Source organism: Miniopterus schreibersii (assembly GCF_964146895.1).
Source record: "Miniopterus schreibersii genome assembly, chromosome: 4".
In the NCBI taxonomy this organism is placed as follows: domain Eukaryota; kingdom Metazoa; phylum Chordata; class Mammalia; order Chiroptera; family Miniopteridae; genus Miniopterus; species Miniopterus schreibersii.
In genome coordinates, this window is record NC_138105.1 from 61957314 (window position 1) to 61977101 (window position 19788).

At 42.5% G+C, this 19788-nt stretch overlaps 1 protein-coding gene across 10 annotated transcripts in view; it reads left to right on the plus strand.

Moving 5' to 3' along the window:
• The window catches only part of FBXO16 (F-box protein 16), a 38503-nt gene extending 23313 nt beyond the window's left edge, over positions 1 to 15190 (plus strand). For 8 of the 10 annotated variants that reach the window (XM_081135564.1, XM_081135570.1, XM_081135573.1 and 5 more), the window contains 3 exons: positions 1634 to 1863; positions 4846 to 4948; positions 14825 to 15189. In XM_081135564.1, the coding sequence (XP_080991690.1) occupies positions 1634 to 1863; positions 4846 to 4948; positions 14825 to 15001 (510 nt within the window). In that variant the 3' untranslated portion in view covers positions 15002 to 15189. Of the gene's footprint in view, positions 1 to 1633; positions 1864 to 4845; positions 4949 to 14304; positions 14331 to 14824 lie in introns of all 10 variants that reach the window. The other 2 variants (XM_081135571.1, XM_081135566.1) reach the window with 2 other exon arrangements.
• The last annotated feature ends 4598 nt before the right edge of the window (positions 15191 to 19788 follow it).

The window sequence follows — 19788 nt, forward strand, 5'->3', positions numbered from 1 at the left end:
AATAAAAGAAAAAAGATTTGTGATCATTTCAGTAGAGGCAAACAAGTATTTAACAAAAAAAATCAGCATACATTCATGATTTTAAAAGTTCTCAAAAAGACTAAGTGAACAAAAATTTTGTTTACTTAACACAGAAGAGCCATCACAGTTTTCATTATTACCCATTATGTTAAAGTGTCAAGCATTTTGTATTTTTCAGAATTAATGATGTTTACTTATATGTAATCACTATCACTTATGCCTGATGTTTTCCCCTGAAATTGATTTTTATTATCATGTATTATTTATTCCCAGTAGTATTAAACTAGACTTCCTTTAGCCAAAGCAGACATTTTATGCAGTTATAAGCTCAGAGAAATGGAATAAATGTTTATTCAAAATGAGACCTGCACAAACTACTTAGTAAACCAATAATGAGCTATCAGTTATATAAATATAAAATCTCTTCTTAATCTACCAGACTATAATCATTCATTAAATGAACAAATATTTTTTAAAAACTGTTATGTTCTGGGTGCTGTGAGTACAGTGATCCCAACCATGCTTCCAAGGAGCCTAGTCTAGTGACCTAGGACACAGACAAATAAATGAGTACTAAGTGCTCTCCTGTAATAGAAATATATACAAAGAGCAGTTGAAACAAGAATAAGAAACTAACTGATTCTGCTTGGAGGCACTGGGGAATTTCTTAATTTTCACAAGCAATTCAAACAAACCAATTCACCAAGCAAAGCTTTCCTAATCTCTTAAAGAACAGAAATTAAGCCTTTAATGGCTTCTCAACATACCAATACCATTTCCCTTAGGCTACACCCCCATAAAACCTTGTGAATTTCACATACAAAAATAGACTTTCAATTTAGGAAATTAAAGCAAAAGTATTTGGGGGGAGTGGATGAGGTTTTGGTAATTGATAAAAATCTATAGACCACCCCTATATAACTTGAAATTGTCTATATGGGTTATAGGTAATTAGGGCTGGAGTACTTTTTTTGAATGTATACATTTTAATGGATAAATTAATTACAGTTGTGGAAAAACTATACACTGATGCGGGAGAGGAGGTGACAGTAGCCGATAGACAGCTTCAGTGCGTGAACTTGAGTCAAGACAGTCCTGGATTCAAATTCTGACCCTGTGTCTTAATACTTATATAGTAGCCGGACAATTAATTGGTTTATCCTATCTTCAGTTTCCTCTTCTTTAAAATGGGAGTAATAGCCCGGCCGGGCGTGGCTCAGCGGTTAAGCGTCGGCCTAGGATCCAGGTGATCGGGGTTCGATTCCGGGTCAGGGCACATGCCCAGGTTGCGGGCTCGATCAATGACTCTCTCATCATTGATGTTTCTATCTCTCTCTCCCTCTCCTTCCCTCTCTCTGAAATCAATAAAGATATATTTTAAAAAATAATAAAAATAAAATGGGAGTAATAATGATTACCTTTTAGAGTTATTATGAAGGTTAAATAAAATAATGCATGAAAACTTCCCAAGACAGTGCCTGACACAGAGCAAGGACTCCTGGGTCGATGGCTGCTGTAATCATTGTCACCATTGTCACTGCCATCGTGGGTATGACGATGATCATGATATTCTTTGTTTTAAGAACAGAAATAACTAATTTTCTCCTTCTAGACTCCTCCTAAAGATGGATTTGTGATTGCTGATGTTCAACCAGTGACTGGCAGCTCTCCAGAGGAAAAGCAGTCACCTTCCTCAGCTTTCCGATCTTCCTTTTTGAGAAAGAAGAATCACCCAGGGGAGAAAGAACTCCCACCCTGGCGGTCCTCTGACAAGCATCCCACTGATATCATTCGCTTCAATTACCTGGACAATTGTGACCCCTTCGAGCAGACCTGGCAAGGGTGAGAGCTCCATGTCCTTCTTCACTTGTTTGCTTTTAGAAACAACTTGCTGGCGCTTCCATATGAAAAGATGAAAATAGAACTTACTGTGAATATACGAGTGCTCTTCCATACTTAGAAGTAAAAAGTAATAGAAAAGTAAATGAACTGTAATTGGTAAATTCACCCTGTTCATTGGGATTTATTTTATTTTATAGCTGTAATGATTTAACATTACAGTGTCTTTTAGTATTTTTTTAGTATTAAAGTTTTTTACTGTGTTCTGTTGGTGAGGCTGTGAGCAAACGCTGATAGAATTTACTCATTGCTGGTGGGAATAGAAATTGGCGCAGACTTTATGGAGGGAAATTTGACAATATCTAGCAAAAATACATATGTATTTACATTTTGACCCAGCAATCCCACTTCTAGGAATCAACCTGGAAAATACCATATCTGCACAAGAATATTTTTGCAGCATAGTTTATCATTTTAAAATATTGGAAATAACTTAAATGCTCATACATAGGAGACTGTTGAATAAATTATGTATGGCTCATTCACACAGTGGAGCACTAGGTGACTGTAAAAATGAATGAAAACATATTTCAACAGACGAACATCAAGGCAGCGTAGGATAGTAGCAGTGTGTACACTCTGGAGCCATTAACAGGTTTCAACTTGTGACCAATCTGGTTTCATTTATTCTTCACCCACTCTGCCCTTCCTGGGTTATTTTTGAGACAAATCCAAATGTCATATTTTTCCATTCATACATGTTTCAATTCATATCCTTAAAAAATACTCTGCCTAAAAACCATAACTTGATACCATATCACATCTAAATCAATGAATGATTTCTTAATAGAATCAATTAAATATCAAGTCAGTTATTCCTTGAATGTCTCATAAGTGATATTTTTTATCGTTCAGTTGGCATCACGATTCTTTTTTTAAAAAATTTTTTTATTGTTCAAAGTATTACATATATCCCCCCTTCCACCCCACACCTGTCCCCCTCCCCAGGCCTACAGCACTATTGTCTGTGTCCTTGGGTTATGCATATTTGCATATAAGTTATTTGCCCCCCCCCCCTTCCCTCTGAGATTCGTCAACCTGTCCCATGCTCCCGTGTCTCTGGTTCTATTTTGTTCATCAGTTTATTTTGTTCATTAGATTCCACATATGAGTGAGATCATGTGATACTTGTCTTTCTCTAATTGGCTTTTTTCTTTCTTTTTTTTTAATGTAGCTTTATTGATTTCAGAGAGAGGAAGGGAGAGGGAGAGAGAGAGAGAGAGAGAAACATCAATGATGAGAGTCATTGATCGGCTGCCTCCTGCACGCCCCCAACTGGGGATTGAGCCCGCAACCCGGGCATGTGCCCTGACAGGGAATTGAACCCCGATCGCCTGGATCCTAGGTCAACACTCAACTGCTGAGCCATGCCCGGCCGGGCACTAATTGGCTTTTTTCACTTAGCATAATATCCTCCAGGTCCCTCCATGCTGTCTCAAAGGGTAAGAGATCCTTCGTTTTTACAGCTGCATAGTATTCCATTGTGTAAATGTACCACAGGTTTTTTTATGCATTTATCTACTGATGGGCACTTGGGCTGTTTCCAGATCTTAGCTATGAACATAGGGGGTGCATATTTTTAAGCAGTTAGTGTGTTTAGTCAGGTTTCAAATAAAGTCTCCATATTACATTTGGTCCATGTGTCACTTAGGTGTTTTTTTTTTAATCCCCTCTTCTTTTCTTCTTCCTTCTTTCTTTCTTTCTCTTGTAATTTGTTTGTGATAGAAATCAGTCATTTATCCTACAGAGCTTCTCACTTTCTGAATTTTGCTATTGTACTCCCAACACCACATGTTCCTCTGTCTCCTGTATTTGTCAATACTGGTGGTAAGATCTAGAGGCTTGAGTAGATATTGATCATGTATTCCCATCATGAGGAACATAATTTCTCGTCTCTCTTTTTTTGTGATTTTAGTGGCCATTGATGATCATTGCCTAGATCCATTACTTTAGGTGAACTTTTTCTGGAAAGGGCCAGACAGCAAATATGTTAGGCTTTGAAGAACATATGTCACAACTGCTCAACTCTGCCATTGTAGCCTGAAAACAGCCATAGACAATAGGCAAAAAATTAGCATGACTATGTTCCAATAAGACTTTATTTACAAAAATAGGCATCAGGCTGCAGTTGGCCTCTGGGCTATGGTTTGCTCATCCCTACTTTATCCTAATATATATAATAGTTTTAGAAAACAAATATTAATACAAACAATAGGATTACTGAAAACAATTTAAGATTCTTTTGCCTATGTTTTTGTCCTTAGGATATATTCTACTAAAAATATTCAGACAGATTACTGTGTTAAAGCCCCAGGAAGTAAGTCTTCCATGTGCTAATGCCACCAACTCAATAGACAAGATCATTCGTTTCATTTTGTTTTCAAATTTTAGAGATTTTCATCCTTCATTTTATTTTACAATTTTGAGAAAGGCTGAGATGGTTCCAAAGTCAAATAAACAAAACAAAGTACGTGTGGAGAAGTCTAGCTTCTGCTCCTACCCTTCCATACGGTTCCTTGTGCCTGATCGGGTCACACGGGAATTCTACTTATGGGTAACCATTTTTTAAAACATTATGGTGTAATCCTTCCATTTGAAAAAAATTAACAAATACACACACACACCCTTTTTTGAAATAAGTAGTAGTATACAGTACATACCACTTTATCCACTTTTCCTTTTCTTGTGTAACAATATATGCTGGAGACCACTCCACAGTTGTATTTAGAAATATTCTGCCTTCCTTTTTACAGTTTATAACACTTCATTGTGTGGGTGTAGAGTTTATTCAACCAGTTCTCTATTGATAGACATTTGGCTTGTTTCCAGTTTAGTGAAGATAATCTTTTAAATCACAGGAACAATCAAATGGACAAAGTTTTAAAAGGATTATTTGTCATTTCTCCAATGCTTTCCAACTTACAGAAGAAAGAAAAGACAAGAAATGACCCCAGATCCCAGCCGACAGTCACATGATAAGAGAAATAAATTGCAGGGCAGATCTAAGCTCAGAAAAGCACAGTCACTGGTGAGTATTGCTTTCAAGATTCCCCATCATAACGTTAATGAAAATCGCTGGGCCTCTAATCCTATTTGTGAAACTTAATTTGTTTTTTCAATCAGAATCATCAAGCGGTGGTTTAAATCCTGCTCTCTGAAACTAACTGACAAGCTGTGTAACCTTGGATTTGCCCTTTATTTAATCTCTCTGAGACCCCCGTTTTCTCACCTATGTAAAAAAGAAATGATTAGATGAACTGATGTGTATGCTTCTGCTTTGAGACCTATACAATAGAAAGGGAACATTGTTATCACTTGGTTTTAATTCTGCTACGAGTCCTTTTGGGGGTGGGATAGAAGGAGCTATAGAAACCTCTCTACAGAAATTACTTCTCTATAGAGTGAAGGTTCCACTGACCTAAGAAAAAGGTGCGCTTTCCATGTCTTTTCTGCTACCAGCGGAGTATGATCAAAACAGCGCATTTCAAGTGACTTCAGAAAAAGTGAATTCAGAACTTTTCTTTCCCTAATGAAAAAAATAGCTAATTGACGACCTAATAAAGTCAGTAATTGTGTCGAGGGAGCATTATCATTTCATAGCCAAGTTTTCCAAACTGTGGTTCTGTGGCCCCAATGGATCCTTTTGAGTACATATGAGTCTTTAGTGCAAAGTAGAAGGGAATAAGAGTGGAATAAAAAGTTCGTATTATTAGTAAAGATTTAGAAAAAAAGCTGAGGATACACAGGCAAGGAAAATGAACATCAAATGGATGTCGACTGGGAGGAGAATGCGTATGTACTCACGAGTAAATCACTTTGATGGTTCTGCTTTAAGGCCCTATTACTTTCTGTTTAAATTTATGTTCAAGTGTTATTAGTTTCAAAAAGAGAGAGAGATGAGCTTTTTAAAATAGGGCAGTTTGTATTCTGAGAGACCAATTTTGTTGGGCCGGATGAGGCTTATCACAGGCAGATGTACAAATGCCCAAGGGAATGGGAATGCTTAAAGCAGAGCAGTAAAATTGTCAGTGAAAACCATTAATTGAGAAAAATAACTTTATGAGGCTTATCACACAGGCCATTCAGGCATGCTTCTGTCTGGTTTCCTAGCCCCTCTGAAGCCAGGAGTAGGAGAGAAATCTGGGGGAGATCAGGGGACTGAAGGACGATAGAAGTTGACGGTGATATATGCTTATGAATTATCAGCACAGTCAAACGTTCCTCTGGCTTAAGAAGCAAAACAATAACAACAAAAACCAAAGGCTAAACAGAAGCCTTCTCCTTGGGCTTTTGACGTTAACCATCTGTCACATACTAGCAGAGCTTGCTTAAGTTAAAATATTTGTTATAAATTAAAAACTTTACAAGTTGTACTGCTAATTAAAGCCCAAAGGGAAACCAGAACAAATTAAACAATGATAAAGAACAATTAAGCTATTAATAAATGAAGTGCGTGACTGTATTGATCTACTTGTATTGTTTATGTAAATATACTAATTACAATCACTATTTATGTTTAGTAGTTTTGCTAAGAAACATAGGCATAATTAAACCCTCCAAAAGTATGCGAGGACCTTTGACTGGATGCTGATTCCCGTGATAACTGGCTGTTTGGGCCACAGGGTGAGTGTGGCCAAGGCCCCCTCTCCACGAGGTGGCAGTTTGTCCTCACCGCAGGCCCCATACCTCCTAGGAAACAAGCAACCTCCTAAGTGGTGCAAGATGCTTGAGAAAATGAAGAAACTCTGGATGTGGGGCCTGAAGAAGAAATGGATATTGAAACTCAAGTAGGGGACCAAGGAGAGTAGGGAGTAAATAAAACTCCGACAACTGCAGCTGTAGAGTTTGGTGGACTCTACAGCCAAGATGTCATTACAACGGCAACATTTACATATTCATTTGATAGAAGGTTCTCATAGCATTTAGACAGGTGTATTGAGGAGGATTTCAGGAGGGACTAGAGAAACTAGAGAACAGGCAGAACTTAGGAGAACACATTAAAAGGCAAAGACGAGAGGGACAGACCCCCAAAGTCTGCCCAAGAGGTTCCTGAGACCTGAAAGCCTGAGTATTTCTTGCCCTACCTCACCCCATAAATAGAAAAGGGGGCACGTGATATTGGAGAAGTTAAAGCTTTGTGAATGTAAAGGGTGGAAGAGAAAAAAAAGCACAGAAGTGTAAAAGTACAAAGAATATTCCTTAGGCCATCTCTCCAGGACTGTGGCTATTAGGCCACCGGGACCATCTTCACTTTTCCCCTCTCAGGACTTAGAGCCTTCCAATATTAGAGTTCTGTCTAAAAAGAGAAACATTCTGAGGGAAACAGCTTCAAATCGACAAGTATTGCTGTGAGCTTATAATGTTTTCTATTATTTCATAGGTTTGAGTTTTGAGATCCCACCCCTTAAAAGGATACCTGATTTCCTCGCAGGCGTTCAGTTCTAGTGCTGCCTCGTTGCAGCGGCTCCATTGAACCACCTTTTGGTGTGAATCATTGATGGAAGATAGGAATAAAGCCTAGATCTTCTCACTAATGCTTTACAATTTTGAACATTGTTTATTAAAATTCTATACATATCAAGAAGTGCCCAAATATTCATTATTATAAAATACCATATAGAGCAAAGGAATTTAAAAATATAAACACCACAGTAGAGCCAGTTTACCAGGTCTAGTCTCAGCTCTATCATTTTAATTAAACTCCAGAGATCTTCCCATCTCATGTAAAGGTGTGAAAAAAAAAACTTCAAAAAAAAAATCCTAACAGCTGGCCCCACAATTCCTCTTTGGGAGGGGTGAGGAGGAGTGTCTCCTTGGGGGAGAGCTGTTGATGAGCAAGTAAAGTGAGATGACACCTTGAGGAGGGGAAACCTGCTCTGCTGGAGATTAGGGAGGTTTGTCGGGTTTGGCTCCTGCGAGGGAAAGGGAGGGGGAGCAGATGGACAGGGAAGGAAAGAGGAGAGAGAAGCCCCCTGACGGTGAGAGGCTGAGATGAGGTAGGAGAGAGAGTGGGAAGGTGTTAGATAGCAATGCCACCAGTTCCCATCAAATTCACTTGCTGTTGCTGGGGAGTAAACCCTGCCTTCCGTCTCTATAGTAAATTCTATTCAATTTACACACAGAAGCAAGACCTCAGAAGTCTAGAAGGCCACGAAAACAAAAGCCCCTTTGGGACAGTTCACAAAACCCCCCCGGGGGGGGCGGGGGGGGCAGTGTGCTGAGGGTTTTGGACTTCCCAGGCCCTGACATGGGAGTCAGAGGACCCCAGCTGACATCTCGTTTCCTGTTCCTTTTTTTTCTTTTTCCTACCAAGTTAAGTATAAAAACAAATACCTTTTGTCTCTCACTGAGCTTTGCTTGGAGGTTAAGACGTCTTCACTTCGAGGTTCTGATTTGGGCACGGATTTCCAGAGATTGCTGCTTCAGAGCACTCACTGTAAGACAAGTAACAAAAGCCTTTAATTGCCTGCTTACTCTAATTGCTTTAGATAAGACCTTATCTTTTCCTGTGCCCTGCCAGTTCCAGCCTCTGCACTTACCTTCTTCACCTCTTTCCAGGATCACTTGATTCTGATTATTTAAAATGCTTCTTTAAGCTTTCTCACTTTTTTTCCCCCCTCTCTGGGTCAAAAGAGGAGGGAAAGGAATATACTCAAAGGTGATTCCTGGTTCCTGTTTTCATTTTCCTGTGTATAAAATGAGAGTCGGATTCCAGCATCCTTCAGGTTCATTCCAGGCAACAGCTGATCTATGTACCCCACAGCTTCCTACCACATTCACTCACCTCTCTCCTGATACCTGAGGGACACAGCTATGACTGAGGCGACTTTACACAGAATAATCAGGTGGATCCATTATTCCATGACTCTTACTTATAAAGCAGTATAAACAGGCTCCTCTCGCTCATCTTTTTCTTTGAGCCTTAGAAGATATAATTAATTGAAACAGAAGAATTTACAAAACAAACGATGCAGTGGTTTCCTTGCAGGCAATCTTTAATAGACTTCCATTTCCGGTGAACTCCCCAGGTGTTTGTTTTATCATATTTGTTTGTTTTGGATGTGCAGAACTAAAAATATCTGTAGGAGAGGTTTTTAATTATTCAGTTCAATCAGAGGAGTTCTTGAGAAATCCATTGGGAAGGAAGATTAAGAAAGAAGATGGGCTTTGCAGTCAGAGGGACCTGGGTTCTTTTACTAACCTGTTCGACTTTAGATAAGTTACTTAACCTCTCTGAGCCTCTGTTTCTTCATCTGTTAAATGGGAATAATGATTGTCGTCAGAACTAAATGCCAGGTATATATTAAGTACAATACATTTTTGTGTTCTTCTGGACATACCATCTTATTTTGCACTTTGATGACCAAGAGCACAGGTTTGGGACTTAAACAGCTTAGGTTCATTGCCCAGTACCACAATTTTAGTTGCTCTGTGAGTTTGGCCAAGTTATTAACTCTGTTTTCCATCTGTGAAACGGCATCAGTAACAACACTAACCGCACAGGGTTGGGAGGGAGGCATTTAGCACAGTGCCCAGCTCAAAGTAAGCGTTCAGGAAATAGTAGCCAGTAGCGGAAAAAGCAGCAGTCTCAACAGTGAGAATGACACCGGGTCAACAGGCTGCGACACCAGGAAAGGTGAGAGCTGGCTGATGGTGACAACTGAGAGGGCAGCCGGGAGGCGGCTCCAGCCTGCGGAATCAGCTGCTCTTTCTTGCTTTTGCCTTTACTTCTCCCCAGTTTTCTTTCTTTTCTTTTTTTTAAATATATCTTTATTGATTTCAGAGAGAGGAAAGGAGGGGGATAGAGAGATAGAAACATCAATGATGAGAGAGTCACTGATCGAGCCCGCAACCCGGGCGTGTGCCCTGACAGGGAATCGAACCCAGATCGCCTGGATCCTAGGTCGCCGCTCAACCACTGAGCCACGCCCGGCCGGGCTCCCCAGTTTTCTTGATCTTTTCCCTTTGTCTTTTCTCTCTCTCATAGTTTCCACTATGTAAAATACGGTTGCATCCATAGCTGTGTGAAATGTAAGCCAGATGTTGTCTTTTCCTGCCTGGCCTCTGTACTGTCCTGTGCCGGGGGGGGGGGGGGGGGGGGGGGGGGGGGGTGGGTGTGTGTGTGTGTGTGTGTGTGTGTGTGTGTGTGTGTGTGTGTGTGTGTGTGTGTTCCTGCATTTCTACGTCATCTACAGCCAACAGTGAGTGGGTGCTGGACTCAGTGCCATGAATTCTGTCCTGTGCACCCACTGCTTACTAGCTACAGTGCTTGTTCTTAATTTTTGGTTCCTCAGAGAAGAAAAGGCCTAACTGCTAAGAATCCCAGGGGCAAAAGGAACTCTCGGGAAGCACCCCACTTAGAGTCTCTGCGTTTCTTCTCTGTCTGTAAGGGCCCAGTTTGCTTGTTCTGTCTTGTTGCCTCTTTTTTATCATGTTAGGATAATAAATTACCCTGGCGTCTCCAACAGGGGTGATGGTACCTGCTTCTCTTTTCACTGAATATTTAGACTGGGGCCAAATGGCTACTTGTTTTTATTTAAGAGTTAAACACCAAATATTTGACACAAATTGGCTTCTCTTCAGGATCTACCAGAAGAGACCTTTGTTTATGAGTTATGCCGTATTATCTGTTATATACATATTATTTATGACATATTTTAATCACTGTTACTGCTGGGGTTTAAAATGTACATGTATGTATGTAGAATATGTGTGTGTATATATAACATTTAGTAATATAGTATTTCACCACAAACTATAGTAGAAAGCAATTTTTTGAGACATGGATGTTTTGAAATATGAGTTCACAATCACTACTAATAAACAACCATTTGAGCTTTCTGGTTGCAACGCACTGCTACTTGATGGTCCATCACATAGTCTTGGATTTGAGTTTCTGAACCCTGCCTAGAGTTGCTTAGCCTTCCCCCACAGCTGACAGTTTTACCGCAAGGTTACTTAAATGAGAAACCAACAACAAAGGCCTGAGGCTTCTTTAAAACTGTGTTGATCATTTCTCCCTAACACCTTTCCTCTATTTCTCACAGAAGCAGAGTGAACTAAGGGAAAGGGGAGCACCCCCCCATAGGCACTGACTCACGCAGGGGACCCCCTGGAAGGGTGACTGGGTGGGCTACCAGGCAGGCGGAGGATGGTAGGGAACCTCCTCACAGAATCCCCCGATGGGAAAGTCCATGAAGCAGCTTCATTCTGGGGATTAAGCATCCACTCTACTGAAAGCAGGATGAGTAGGCACCCCTCTTAGACTGTCCTCTCAGAAGGAAACCCCCCGAGTGGGCCCTCCCCAGGTATCTCCTCTGTACTCTGAGCCTATATCCCCACCAGTGGCCCTTATTACGCAGACCCCCGCCTAAGCTTAGGCAGTTTACAGGGGTGAGTTGAAGCTGTGTTCCTATGACTAAAACAAAACAAACTTTTATGATTTGCAAACTTTTATGATTTGCAAACCCAATAATCCATATTTATATACAGTTTTTACCACATCACCCGTGAACTGAGAGTCATAATAAAGTGTCGAGGGTAGATTTTTTTAAAAGGGGGACCTGGGTGGAGTCTCCTGCAAAGTGAAGATTGTCACCTTCTTTCCCTTCCTTTATCATATCATAGACTTGGAAGATGAAATGAAAGAATGAATATATGACTCTGTACCATGCCCAGCAGTCAGATACTTGCAGTTATTACTGGTGATGGTGGCAGTGTTTCTAGAAGCACAAGGGGCGTGTTGCAGGGACTGTCATCATTGATACTGTATTTATGTTTTTTCATGTCCACATGCTCCTTTACCTAATCTATGATCTTAAGTTATTCATGGGTTTATCCAATGGTGTTGTTTGTATCAATGATCATTTGCAAATTTCTGCAAATAACATGAATGGAAAACAATAACAAAAAATCCAGTTGGGGAGTAACAGACACAGGTATCTTAGAAGCTGGCACCTACAAGTCGTGCCCTGTTGATAGCCCTTCCTGGACCCTAGCCTCCTCTTTCCTGGGTCAGTCAGTGTCAGCAGCCTCTCACCATTATCACAATAAAATGATACCCAGCCTGAAGGCAGGAATTTTCTATCCCTGCTTCAAAGTCCACCTGCACGGTAGTTTCAGCCATTGCTCTGAAATGGAAAAAAGGAGGAATCATTAGTATGTTTGCTCATTGATCCAACAAGTAGTTTACAAGCAATGGATTGGGCACTAGGAGTACAACCTTATCAAGATTGTCTCTGCCCTCCAGATGCTTACAGGCGGCGGGGTGGGGGTGGGGGGGATGTAACTCCTAGGTGTCTGCGTTAAGCAATTGTATTAATGTTCCTGCCACCACTACTGAGACTACAAACACAACAGGACATGCTAGGTGTGAGGTAACAGAGTCAAAAGAGAGCTAACCATATGAACCAAGACCTCAGGAAGGAGTGCAGGATGAGAGAGAGATATCCAGCAATTGAAGATTTAGGCACTGACTGCCCAGGAAGTGGGCCAAGAACAGAACCCTGGAGAATTCTTGGGTATAAAGCATGGCCTTACATTTCTATTCTCCTGTGTCCTTCCATTTAAAGACATAACAACATGTAGAGACATTACTGTGTAACTACCTCTAGAAGAATAGCAGTAAGTTGAAATGATAAGAGAAGTATATTTAAATGTCCCGGTTCTCCCCTCTTCATAGGAATGGGTTGGAGAAAGGAACGCTCTTTGTGATGATGCCCCAGTACTAGGAAAGCTGGTAGACTGCTCGGCTGTCACCATCAGCCATCAGGAAACAGGCTACAGCAGACAGACCTCCGCATATGGGAAGATTGTTTATACCAGCATTGTTGGTCAGAGCAAAAGATTGGAAACAGCTCAGATATTTATCAGCATGGTTCCTCTCTAAATGGCCTATACTACAACCACGGGGAGACTGAGGAAGTTCTTTAAGCACTGATTTGTATCACTTAGGAATGCACACGGGTTTTAGGAGCTCTGTGCCAGGAACCAGGGGCCCGTACCCAACACTGGTAAAAAAAAAGTTTCCAGTTATTTCTAGATTGTCCAATGCTCTAGACCAAGATCCAGGACTGTCAGATTTGTGCCCTGTTTTCCCCTTAATTCTTGTCTTTTCTCTTGTAATGATGAACATTAAAGACTTACAATGAAGAGGGTTTACGAACTTGCTTTCGGCGACAGCAGGGAAGTGTGGACGTAAGGAGACCATCTTCCCTGCGCCCATCTTGAAGGGAAGAGAAACCCCACAATCTGGATAGGCGGTGACCATCACTAAGAGGAGGGGAGGTGGAGGGTAGTCCCTGGGACCTGCCACAGAGCCAAAGGAGAGCTTGAGGAGCCTGCCTGGGCCTGTGAACTTCCCTGGGGGGCTTAGGAAAAAGGGGTTCCACAAGTGCAGTGATAAATAAGTTTTGCACAGTAATAGGATTAAAATAGAAACTGTTACAGGTGAGGTGTGACTAGCCCATTCTTGAATCACAGAGAGCTAGGTTTTTCTTCACGCAGCAGGTATTGTTCTACTTTCATTGTTACTAAAATAGCACAAAGGAGCACGTCTATTTGTTCTCTTACCTTACAGTGATCTTAGAACTACACTGAAAATGCTTACTCTGGGCTGATCTCAACACTGAACCCCAGGAAAGATTATTTCTCCCATTTCTTTCCCCTTTCCTCTTCAATTCTAATGACTTGCTATGTTTAACCCCAGAAAAATCAGTAACCATGTATGGATCTATGTACTGTAGGCAGGCAGCCAAAGACTCAGTGAAGTAGGTAGAAGATTCGAGCTTTGCTCTCAGGGAGCCTGTGTTTTCATCAGAAGACAAATAATTACGTTCAGAAACAAATACTAAGTGCCAAGAGCATATATATATGTTCAATGCTTAAGTCAGAGGCCTTGATAGGAATCCAGCTGAGGCAGAAACCCCCGAGGGTCAAGACACTCAAGCTTCTTGCAGAAGGTGGGCCTCAAAGGACAGGTTATATTTAGAGAAGGAATGAAGAGAGCACGTGAGGCAGGCCCAGTCGATGTGGTGCATCTTTGTGGAATAAGAGAGGCCAGGTTCTCTGGAGAAGAGGAGAGGAGACAGCAGTCACTGGCTGAAGCAATTTCTAATTTTCCCCAGATTGATGGAGACCCTGTGTGTTGCAAACATCTCAGAGCATTAGAGGGATGTAACAAATGATCTGACTGCTGAGACTTGCCAGCTGAATTTGGAGTAATGGCAGGGGGGTTGTGCTCAGGGAAGGCTACAGATCTGTGTATCTGCTCAATTCTCCTTATGTCTCTGCACACAGTAGGAGACAAAATAAGGGTGAACTTACAAGTTCCCTGCCAGCTCAGTTCATGTTATTTCTCTCCTTCCCTTTCCTGCTCACGGCCAGATGTCAAGGAGAAATTCTTTCTCACTGTGAGTTTTGGTTGGAAGGTCAGCCTGTGACATTTACCTTTTTAGAAAGAATGTGTGCATGTGCAAATTAGTAGGGAGTATAAAATATGGGCACTTGGTACTCATACGGTCTAAGAATCACACGTCTCCAGACCCAGCCCTGACGCCTTTCTACTCTGTGAACTTGGGCTGGCACTTAACCTGCCTGTTACTCAGTTTCATTTGTTTGTAAAACGGAGGTGTTAATACCTCCCTACCTACCTTGCAGAATTTCCCTGAGGTTCAAATGAAATTATGGTTATGGAAGCACTCTGGAGACGAAAGAAGTTATTATTAGCAGCTCAAGGTGAAGATTGCATGGGGATAAGGGGTGGTGAAAATGGGAAGTCTCAATAAATCCCATCCAGTCCTATGATTTTATACAATTGTTTTACATCATTAAAATAAGTTTAATTACACAGCTTCCTTTGATGTTTTAATGACGCTCACTCTAATGATATCTTTTTCCTCCCTAGATATCCCTAAGTGCAGAACCCAGCTCCCCTCTGCAAGTCCCGGCTCAGCTCGCTTGGCCTCATCGGCTGGCCGGGCTCCCAGCCACCGAGGCAACAAGGAAAGTTCTCATGCAGCATCTTCAGAGACACTCTGGCCTTCGGTCATCCATGCAGGCTCCAGAGCTGAAGCTGATTTAAAAATGTGCAAAGAGCCCTGGCCTGTGGGGCTCAGATGGTTGTAGTTCATCCAGTACATTGAAAGTTTGGGGGTTGGATCCCCGGTCAGGGCGAGTACGATGTTTCCCTCCCTCCCTCTCTCTCTTTCTTTCTCCCCCCTTTTCCCTCTCTCTAAAAATCAATAAAAACATATCCTTGGGTGAGGATTTAAAAAAATGTGAAAAGATTTTTATAAAAATGACAAGATGCTCCACACCTTGGAGCACTGATGTTACTTGGCTCCTCTATAGAAACTGTCGGTGGCCCTGGCTGGTGTGGCTCAGTTGATTGGATTTTGTCCCATGCACTGAAGGGTTTTGGGCTTGATTCCCAGTAGGAGGTGTGGAGGAGGCTGCCGATCGATGTTTGGCTCTCACATTGATGTTTCTCTCTCTCTCCCTCCTCTCTGTCTAAAAATCAATACAAAGTCGAAGGGAGGGAGGGAGGGGGGAACTGTCAGTGTAGGAACCTTATTGTGAAAGTGAGTTCTATAGTATTTCAGCAAAAGGCATTCATGGCATAAATGTTGGCATATTTAGAAACGTAGATGAAAATGTGATGATAGGTACCTTGGGGTTGATAAAGGGACAAGTAACAGCACCATTGGTAACATCAGGTGTATGGGGTAGGGCCCCAGGAGGATGCACTCAGCACACTTCCAAGGCTGCTTGAGCAATTTAACAATGGGGCTAATTATCACAGTGTCTTAATTTGCTAGGCCTTCCATAACAAAGCAGCACTGTCTTAGTCCACTCAGGCTGCTATAACAAAAATGCCTTAGGTGGGCAGCTTACAAACAACAGACATTTATTTTCTCACTGTTCTGGAGACTGGGAAGTCCAAGATCAAGGTGTCATCAGGGCTGTTTTCTCCTGAGTCCTCTCTCCCTGGCTTGCAGACGGCTGCCTCCTCACTGTGTCCTCACATGTGCCCTCTCTTTGTCCCAATCTCCCCTTATTATAAGGACATAAATCAGACTGGGTTGGGGTCCACCCATAGGACCTCAATGAGCCTTACTTACCTCTTTGAAGACCCTATCTCCAAAGACAGTCACATACTGAAATCTTAAGGGTTAGGGCTTCAACATAGGAACTTTGGGGGGAGGCACAACTCACCCCATAACACACACTGGGCAGGATTAAGAGAATCAAGATGAGATGCTGAAGCACCTAGGAAGTAGCAACTGCAGAAGCCTTTATCATCCTTTGGCCCGAAGAGGCAGAAGGGAACGGACATGTTGTTCCTAGAGCCCAGAGAGAGCTGTAATCAGGGGAGAGGCCCCCCAATAGGATGTGTGCCATGTGGTGGGGAACACAGCCTAGGAGACGGGGAGAGAGAACACTCAGTCCCTCTCTCTCCCCAGCCTTTGGCACTTCCCTTTGGTCAATGTCATCTGAAAGTCCACAACAAAGATGCCCAGGGGATGCAGCTCTTCTGTGTCAGCCTCCGAGGCAGGTAGTGGGGCTGAGGCTTGTGGCCAGGAGTGGTCGGGAAGGGAAGGCTGTGAGCGGGACAGCGAAGAATGCCCAGCACAGTGGGGTAAATATGTACATCTCCAAAGGTGGGATTATGATTGATATTCAACGGATAGGCTTTAAAGAGTTATTGGAAAACATAAAATGTTATTTAGCTGCAAAAATATTAGTCAAACATTTTAAACTAAACCATTTAAGGTCTTATAACCATTTCAAGGTCCCAGGAATTATTATTCTAGGATACTTATTTACCTAAGTAAGGTAGAAATGATAGAAAAAGAAATGTTTGTCAACCATGTAATGTTGAACTCTTATGTTCATGTACTACATACTGTAATACACACACACACACACATATAATGGTTTAAAACAGTGGTCTGGCACAATGGTAGAGGATGGTGGTTTGGATGACTAGATGGTCAGTGGAGGGCAAAACATGACCATCTCACAATTGATTAGTTTGCACCACCAGGGGGAAGCTCACGTGCCCTGGGGGCAGAGAAGAAAGAAAACACACCCAAATGAGACCTTGTGATCTTTCCATGGGCAAAGCAGGTGCTGTCATTTAGGTTTTCCTCTCCCTGGAGCCTGAGCCCTCATGTGGCTCCCAGGGACCAGGAGCAGCTGTGTAAGCCGGGTGGCCTGTAGCTCCAGGATTCTGCCAACTCCTAGAGGGACAAATAAACCACTCCATAGGGAGCTGCAGAAGCGATGTCCAAGCAGAAACCAAGGGTGAGTCCTATTGAGCAGGAAATAGGAGGTGGAGAGACAAGGGGAAACGTTTTGGTGAGGAGTATAAGATACACGAAGACCCAAGGCAAAACTACGGCGACCACCATCCTGGTTTCCCAGGACAGTCCTGGTTTTAACATTCAAAAACCCCACCTCCAGGAAATGCCTTACCTGTGGAGTGTTCAATACTAGCATGGCTGGAGCATAAAGGAGCTGGGCTTGCGGCAGGACTGGTGAGAGAGCAAGGTGGACGAGTAGGCAGGAGCCCCAAGAGGAACCAAGCCAGCTAAGAGGTTAAGACTACCTTGGAAATAGTTGAGCAATCAATAGGTGATCTTAAACGGGGGAGTGATTTGTTAAGAATTGCCTTGAAAAAGATCTCTATCTGCTGTGTCATTAAGAAGAGGGGCAGTACTGTAAGCCAGTTAGGGAGCCACTGCAGTTTCGGGGAAGAGACCGAGGTGGCTTCAAGTAAAATCATGGAGGGGGGTGGCGAGAACCAGAGGATTTAGGATATCTTAAGGAGACGGAACAGAACTTAGAGACAGAGGTGTGGGAGGTGAGAGGCAGGGAGAAATCAACGATGACTCCCAGGTTATTGGTTTGGGCAACTGGAAAAAGTCTTGGGAAGTCATTAGGATGGTTTGGAAATCCCTTCCCCACACCACCCTACACGAGAATACAAACAAAGCAGCTTTTCTTCCGCTCCCCATACAGCTCTTGTTGACCTCAAAATCTGAGTTGCTGTGCCACTGGCCCAGATGTCTCGGGCACAGCCATGAGATTTATAGAAACTTCAGGCTAAGAGGGGGTTTGGGGGAAGAAAGTACTAGATACTCCCTAAATGATTTATGTGCTTTCTTATTGAATCTTCTCAAGAACCTTAGAAGGTAGGTAAGTGGGCATTGTCACCCCATTTTGTAGCTGCAGAATGAGGGATGAAGTATTCGCTGCAGGTGGCCACGGCAGAGCTCTGTGAGTTTGGCCCTAAAGAACTCTTTCCACTGTGCTGCTTCCCTAAGGGGCGCTAGTTTCTACCTGATTGGATATTTTGTCACATCCGTTGCCCTTGCCTGGGTCCCATCTTTATTCAGTGTTCGAAAAAGATGCAGACCAAGGGAAGGGCTCTACCCCCTGTAGGGCTCTAAGAGGCCAGCTGAAGGCTGCTTCCAGGAGCAAGGATTGCAAGAGAGCTTCTTAATCCTTTGTAACTGGTCCCCACACTGATAATACCTGCAGAAACCCTAAAGCCAGAGGACCTATGTAGCTATCTTTGCGAGCACCAAAGCCAGGGGAAGCTGAGGAGACAGACTCCCAGTCAACAGCCGGTTTAGGGAAAGGAGGGTTGGGAGATGACACTCCAGGATAGGCAGTGATGGGAAGGACACTACAGGGGAGAAAGGGCCACAGGATGAGATCCCAGGGCCTCCCTCCAAAAGGCAGGGAGTGCTCAGGTGAGCTCCAACCTGAGGAGGGGCGATGGAGACCTGATAGCTAGGCCTGTGTGGTGCCCACATGGAGGCTGCCCAGTGCCAACGCGAGCTTCTTTCTAACCAGCCAGATTTACAATTGAATGTAAATATTTACTTATCTCCTGCGAAGTCTTAATCCTCTGTATTCACATAGTAATCTACCCATTTTACCCGTAGTCTTTTATAGTTGTTATTTCTGTATGCATTTTATTCCCCCATCTCTTCTAGATTTGGAATTCTTCAAAGGATACCAGTCTCACTCTCTCCACATTTTCACATTTTCTTTTATGCAGTAGGCACATGACTGGAGTTTGAGCGTTGTCACTGGGATGTCATCGGAAGATCTGAAATGTTCTTTTCTCAGCAGGCTTCTTTATTCTCTGACACTGGCAGGGAAAGGACACAGGAGGGCGCGCCTTTCCTTCTAATCTAAGCCCAGAGCACCGAACCTTTCTGCCCATTTTAGGTCTCTATTGAAAACTCAGACATGACTGGTGTTGGTGAAAACACTTAGCGCTATGAGGGAGAGGCTTTGGGGAATTCTGAATATTTATACCGGCACCCTTAGGGAAATATTTATTCAGCTCAGGTCTTTGATTCCATTCGAATCAATAAAACAAATATTTGTATGGCCCTGATAGCTAGACCTGTGTGGTGTTTTTTAAGAACTCACAGTTTAAGGAAGAGACATATTTTAAAAAGTAACCAACCCCTTTACATCCATTAGGGCGGCTATTATTGAAAACACAACCTAACAAGTGTTGGCAAGGGTGTGAAGAATTGGAATCTTTGTGTGTTGCTGGTGGGAATGCGAAATTGCAGCTGCTGTAGAAAACTATGGTGGTTTCTCAAAAAGTTAAACATAGAATTACCATATTCCAATAATTCCGCTTCTGAGTATAAACCCAAAATAATTGAAAGCAAGGACTCAGAAACATCTGTGCAGCATTATTCACAGTAGCCAAAAGGTGGCAGCAACCCAAACATCCATGGACAGATGAATGGATAAAATGTAGTACTTCGTGCATACAATGGAATATTATTCAGCCTCAAAAAGGAAGGGATTTCTGACACATGGTACAAGGTGGAA